Genomic DNA, 5938 nt, shown 5'->3' with positions numbered 1-5938 from the left:
GAAAGGCGGGGCGCCCGGGCAGCAGCTGGTGCCGACTTCTGCGGCTGTCTGCCAGGCGTCAGCACCTGCGGTTTCAGGACGGTCTTTACAGCCCCCATCTGTTAGGCCTCTGACACCGAAGCCCCAAGTGGGAAGGCCGGGGGACGGAGCCTGTCCAGGCCGCCTCCAGCTACCAGTGAGTGCCCTTTCGAAATTGCACCTCAGTACCAGCAGTTAGCGTAATGGCTATGTCTCTGGACTCCCACGTAGTTGACCGTGGTTCGAGTCGCAGACCCGGTGGCTTAAACTCACGCTGGGCGCGTGTGCGTGCGTGCCCAAGATCCCGAGAGGAGAATGGAGGAAAAGGGATTGCGGCGTGGCCATCCCCCCTGGGGGGTGATTTCTCGCTTTCTGTCTATCTGTCTCTGTCTTTCTGGTGAGTGGACGTGCCCTATAGCAAAAACCTCCCCCCCAAAAAAAAGAAATTGCATCTCAGACAGAGATCCCTGCATGAGGGTCAGAGCCGCAGCCTCGTTCCCAACGAGCAGCGGGAGCAGCCTGAGTGTTCACGATGGTGGAGGACGGGCGGGCCTTCCCTGTGGTGGCACCTGCTGTGCCGGGCGGGCCCTGAGCACGGGCTGGGGAAGGTGCGGATGGCCAGGCCGCAGGGCCCCACGTGTGTGAGGTGCCCAGAGCGGTGAGTCCAGAGCCAGGAGTGGCAGGGTGGGGGCTGGGGCGGGAAGTGTCTAATGGGGGCGGTTTCGGTTTGGGAAGAGAAGTTCTGAGGTGGATGGCAGCCCTCTCGGGAGGCGGCGCTCAGCACCATGAGCTGAGCTCTTAGAGAGCACTCGGTGGGGCCAGCAGGCGGCCTGGGACTACGGCACCGCTCCCGCACAGCCGGCCGTGCAGTTTGAGTCCTGGACCCAGCGGCTTGAAAATCATGCCGAATGCGTGTGCATGATGCCTGATCCCAGGGGGAGAGTGGAGGAGGGGCCGCAGCATGGCCGTTCCCCTGGAGGGTGGCTTCCCCCTCTCCATTGGTCTGCCTCTGTACCTCCCCGTGTGAGCACATGAGCCTTTCAGCAAATCCACAAAGAAAAACCTCACATGTGCTTTCTCACAGCGTGAGGTTGTGGGCGTGCGTTGGTCACAGCATGGGGCCTCCTTGATGGCGCCCTGTCCTGCCCCAGGTGGGCGAGGCTGGGCGGGAGGCATGTGCGGAACTCTGCGATCACGGGGGCCCTGCCCAGAGCTGTGGGGACCCGAGGCCCCCTGCACAGCCTCCTGTTGGGTCTGGAGTCAGGCCTGGGTTCCTTCCCAAGGGCAGGTCTGCCGTGCAGGGGAGCAAGAGGTGGCCTCCTCTCGCATGGGGCCCCACCTGGACGGCCGCCTCCGTGGGCAGAGGGGCCCCACCTGGACGGCCGCCTCCCGGGAGTCCTGCCTCGCGCCTGCTCCGGTGGGCCACAGTGCCCAGCTCGGCCAGCCCACAGGGCCCTTACTGCTGGTGCTGTCTGCGGTGCCCACATCGGTCAGGACCAGGTGTCTCCTGGGGTGCTGGGCAGTGCTTGGGGTGGGGCAGTCCCCAGCTCTGCTCCAGCTCCTGTTCCCCAGGGGCTGGGCCACCTCCAGGCCTGCACCGAGCAGCCTCCGGCTGAGGGCCAGGGGCTGAGCCGGCCGGGCCCGGTGCCACGCAGCCCCACAGGCACGCAGGGTGGAAAGTCCCTGGCTGCATCCTCTGAGAGCTCCGGAAAGTCCCCAGCAGGAGTTGGGTTTGGTCACGTGGAAGGGGCGGGCACTGTGGGGACAGCTAGGAGGTAGCCTTTGCTTTTATTGATAAAGCCGTGACTGGCTCTGGACGTCACAGGTGGGGTTGGGGCAGGTCTTCAGGCAGCCCCCCTTGTGGTCCCCAGGGTGCCCCCGGGGCATCCCGACATGGTGCCCAGGCTGGCGCGGCCCTGTTCGCAGCTGAGTGCCAGGCATGGGGAGTCACGCTCAGCCTTCCAGGCGCCCTCCTCTGCCCGAGGCTCTCCTGAAAAAGCCCAGCTCATTCCTGGGCTCTCGCCAGGTCTGTGGCGAAGGCTGCTGTGCACTCAGGGTGCTGGGAGGGCAGGGAGCCAGGAGACCTCCAGAGAGGACAGATGCCAGCGCAGGCCACCGGCCCTGAGCACAGAGCACTGAGGCAGAGCTGGCCACAGGCAGGCAGCATGGAGGTCCTGCTGCTCGGCTGGCCTGGGTGCTGCCTGGGCTTCAGCGCTTTCTGGGTTTGGGGAGAGCAAGTGAGAGCGCCCCCCCAAGGGGACAGTCCCTTTCCTCCTGTTCTCTGGGGATTTCATATCCCCATGGGCCCAGGTGTGGGGTTGGGCTGATGGGAGGGTCTGCGCTAGGATGCTTGGAGCCACCTCCGAAGTGTCCATGGTCACTGTGCTGTCCCCTACTGACCCCACTCACTCCTAGAGGCGGCAGGCTCTGAGAGCGTGCAGGTGTGCGCCCTCGAGGACCCAGCCCTTCTGCCACCTATCCCTCGTGGTCGTCATCGCCCTGCGTGTCCCAGGAGAGGGGCCACCTCACAGGTGGCGAGTTCTCGCCTCAGACCTTGCCCACCTCCCAGACTGGAAAGGGCTCCCACGTTGTCAACAGTGCCAGCCCCTCTGCCTCGGCGGTCCACGGCATGTCCCCTGTTGGCGCCCGTGTCTGGTCGTTCTTGGTGTGTGGCCGTCTCCGGCCCTCACATTTCAGATCCCAATGCCCCGCAGAGGAGAGACGGCAGGTGGGCATCAGGACTGCCAGCTCCATGCTGGGAGGCCCCAGGGTGGGCAGGCCTCTGGGGACAGGAAGCAGGAAGGGGGCGGGAGCCGTGCTTAGTGTCCGGTGGAGGTAGTGCCAGTTTGGGAGGACGGAGGGGCCCAGGGCTGGCTGGTGGCTCCGGCCTCACTGCGAGCAGTGTGCTTGCCGTGTCGCTCCGTGTGCTGGAAGGGGGTCGAGCAGGACCTCTTGTGCCTGCCTTCGGTTTCAGATGCCTTGACCGGAGCCCATCTGGTAATGAGGTGGGTAAGGCACTGGACCCCACGTGGCTGACTGCATGGTTTGAGGCCCAGACCCGGCAGCTGAAGAGACGCTGGCTTGTGTACAGGCGTGCCCCAGAGCCGAAATTGGAGGAGACAGGACTGCGGCTTGGCCGTCCCCTAGGGGTGCTTTCTCTCCCTACCCCAGCGAGCACACCTACTCTGTTAGGAAAGCTGAAAGAAAAAATGAAAGCGTTCCCCTCCACCTCCAGGCTCCTCCAGCGACCACTCCCTTTCTCAGGGACCTGCCAGGCTGTGCCATGCACCACTCTGGCCACTGTGGAGCTGGGCTCCCCTTGCCCATGACTTGGCTGGGAGGCCTGGGTCCTAGGCCTCTGCCCTGAGCCGCGCAGGCTCACCCCACGGCCGGTCCCTTCAGCCTCTCAGTTTCCCCGCGGTTGGCCCCCTCCTGGTGCCCACCTCCCTCTGGTGCCCGCCCCCTCCTGGTGCCCACCTCCCCCTGCAGGGCTTGTCCTGCCCGCCCCTGCCCCGTCCTTGCAGGGGTTGGTCCTGGGTGTTCCGCGAGGCTCTGCGCTGTACAGCAGGGGCCAAGGGGTCCAGCTGCTGACCAGGGCATGGCGAGGGGCAGCACACACCCCTACCCCGCCCCACCCTTCCGGGGGCACCTGCCAGCCCCGCCTCGTCCAGCCCTTGGTCTGCATCACCTTGCCCTGGCGCCATCGTGCCCCCACCACCCTGGCTCCCTGCTCACTGCGTGGGGCCCACTGTGTTCCACGGCCGCCTGGTGGTCAGGAGTGGGTCCTGTGAGAGCTCGAGCCGGCCGGACCCCACCAGCGTCTGGTCCTCATGGAGAGGGCACGGGCTGCTCAGCCTGCAGTAGCTGGTAGGGGACCAAGCACTCGGCCTCCGAGCCCCAGGCCCGTGGGCGCCCGTGACACCTCCTTCTGTTGCCAGAGCTGCCACGAAGGACACTGCCCTTTTGCGCTGACCGAGTGCCCCGCGTGTGAAGGCCTGGTGCGCCTCAGCGAGAGGGAGCGGCACACGGAGCAGGAGTGCCCGGAGCGGAGCCGGAGCTGCCCCCACTGCCAGGCCCCCTGCTGCGGGGCCGCCCTGAAGGTCACTGGCCGGAGGGCCTGGCGGGTTCTTGGGGCGCTGGGCTTGAGCGCGGGGTCAAGGCTTTTAGTTCAGAGTCCGGGCGTACTCAGGCCGTTGGTCCCCAGCCTATCACTGAACGAGGCCGACTGGGCGGTGGGTGCAGGGGCCACCCTGCGGGGGGAGTCCCCTGTGTCATGCTGACGGAGCCCTGGGTGTGGGCAGGGCCCCCGCAGGCTGTCGCATGTGCCTGATGCCGGCGTTCAGCGTGGGGCCCTGCCCCAGGAGGCCTGTGAGCCTCAGCTGGGCCTGTGGCTCCCTTCCCAGGCCCTCCAGGCGGCTGCCTCCTCTCCTAACTGGGGTTCCCGGGTGGAGCCAGCCCTGCTCCTGTGGGTTGGGCGTGGGCAGCCTCGCCTCACCCCTGCCCTCGTCTCTCTAAGGTGCACCATGACGTCTGTCCCAAGTTCCCCCTGTCCTGTGACAGCTGCGGCCAGAGGGATATCCTGCGGGAGACGGTGAGTGGCCCCTCCTGCCCCGGCCTGGCGCCCCTGCTGGGGACACACATGCCAAGCCTTCCTGGGTCAGGGTGGGGAGCTGCCACGTGCTCAGCCTGCCAGTCCTCGGTGTTCCCAGCCGTGCTCGGGTTAACCAGCACAGCACTGTGTCCTCCCTCAGCCGCTCCTGAGAAGGGCACGGGGGCATGTCCTGCCTGGGTGGCAGCACAAGGGCTCGGGGCAGACCCTCAGCTGTGTGTCCGTCTGACTGGTTATGGGGTTGGGGCTGGCGTTGCTGCTCCCACTTCCCCTGGGCTGGCCACCCCGAGTGGCCGAGTGCTTCCTCGAGCAGCCCCACACGCCCCTCTGGAGGCACTTGTCCTCTGGCAGCTCACGGTGAGGTCGGCTCCGTGCCGAGGGGTGTTGTGAGGCGGCCGTGGCCAAGAGCCCACCTCCCAGAGGTCGGGATGCCCGCGCCATGTCCCTCCAGTCCCCCCAAATTGTTTTTCTTTAAAGAGTAGTCTTGGGGGGACCGGCATTTAGCATAATGGCTATGTCGCGGGACTCCCATGAAGCCAACCGCAGCTCGTGTTCCAGACCTGGTGGCTTAAACTCACGCCATGTGCATGTGCCCGAGATCCCGAGAGGAGAATGGAGGAGAAGGGATTGCGGTGTGGCCATCCCTCTGGAGGGGGTGATTTCTCGCTTTCTGTCTTTCTGTGAGCGCACGCGCCCTATAGCCAGGCGAGTGTCCCTATAGCCCAAAAAAAAAAAAAAACAAAGGAAAAACAATTGGGGGATCAGCAGGTGGTGTGGTGGTTAAGGCACTGGACAGTCCCACATGGCCAACCGTGGTTCAAGTCCTGGACCTGGTGGCTTGCTTTCTCTTTGTCTTTGTGTCTTTCTGTGGTTAAATTAAAATAAATGATTGAATAAATAAGTATATTTAAAAAAAAAAAAGGAAATAATTGGGGTCAGCTCCGTGGCCTGGTGGTTAAGGAAGCTGGATTCTTTGTGGCTGACCGTTTGGTTCAAGCCCCAGACCCAGCAGCGTGAGAAACACTCCAGGCGAGTGTGTGCGCACTACCCTGCAGGGTGCCCCCTCACGCACCCTCAGGGTGGTCGCCTGGCGCCAAGTGACCTGCAGAGAAGGGGTGGGCGGGGCAGGGACATACCTGTCAAGTGCACCTTGGAGCCCGGTTGTGGCCAGGAGGGGCGCGGTAGGCCGGCTCTCGGTCCCTGTGCTGTGCTCAGGCCCTTGCCGCTCTGTACCGGGTCCTCGGCCTACGCCCGTGGGGGCACGTGCCCTTCTGTGCTCAGCGTGTTTGCCTGCGGGCGGGCGGGGCGGGG

The 5938-nt window shown here is 65.1% G+C and overlaps 1 protein-coding gene across 2 annotated transcripts in view; it reads left to right on the top strand.

Moving 5' to 3' along the window:
• The window catches only part of LOC102473925 (TNF receptor-associated factor 2), a 30003-nt gene that overhangs the window by 3160 nt on the left and 20905 nt on the right, over positions 1 to 5938 (top strand). For both annotated transcript variants that reach the window (XM_014582048.2, XM_006163327.2), the window contains exons 4-5: positions 3957 to 4118; positions 4535 to 4609. In XM_014582048.2, the coding sequence (XP_014437534.1) occupies positions 3957 to 4118; positions 4535 to 4609 (237 nt within the window). The remainder of the gene's footprint in view (positions 1 to 3956; positions 4119 to 4534; positions 4610 to 5938) is intronic.

The sequence above is a fragment of the Tupaia chinensis genome, unplaced genomic scaffold (genome assembly GCF_000334495.1).
Source record: "Tupaia chinensis unplaced genomic scaffold, TupChi_1.0 Scaffold142100_1, whole genome shotgun sequence".
NCBI lineage: Eukaryota > Metazoa > Chordata > Mammalia > Scandentia > Tupaiidae > Tupaia > Tupaia belangeri.
The sequence above is the reverse complement of the archived record's forward strand: the minus strand, read 5'-3'. Positions and strand labels throughout refer to the sequence as shown.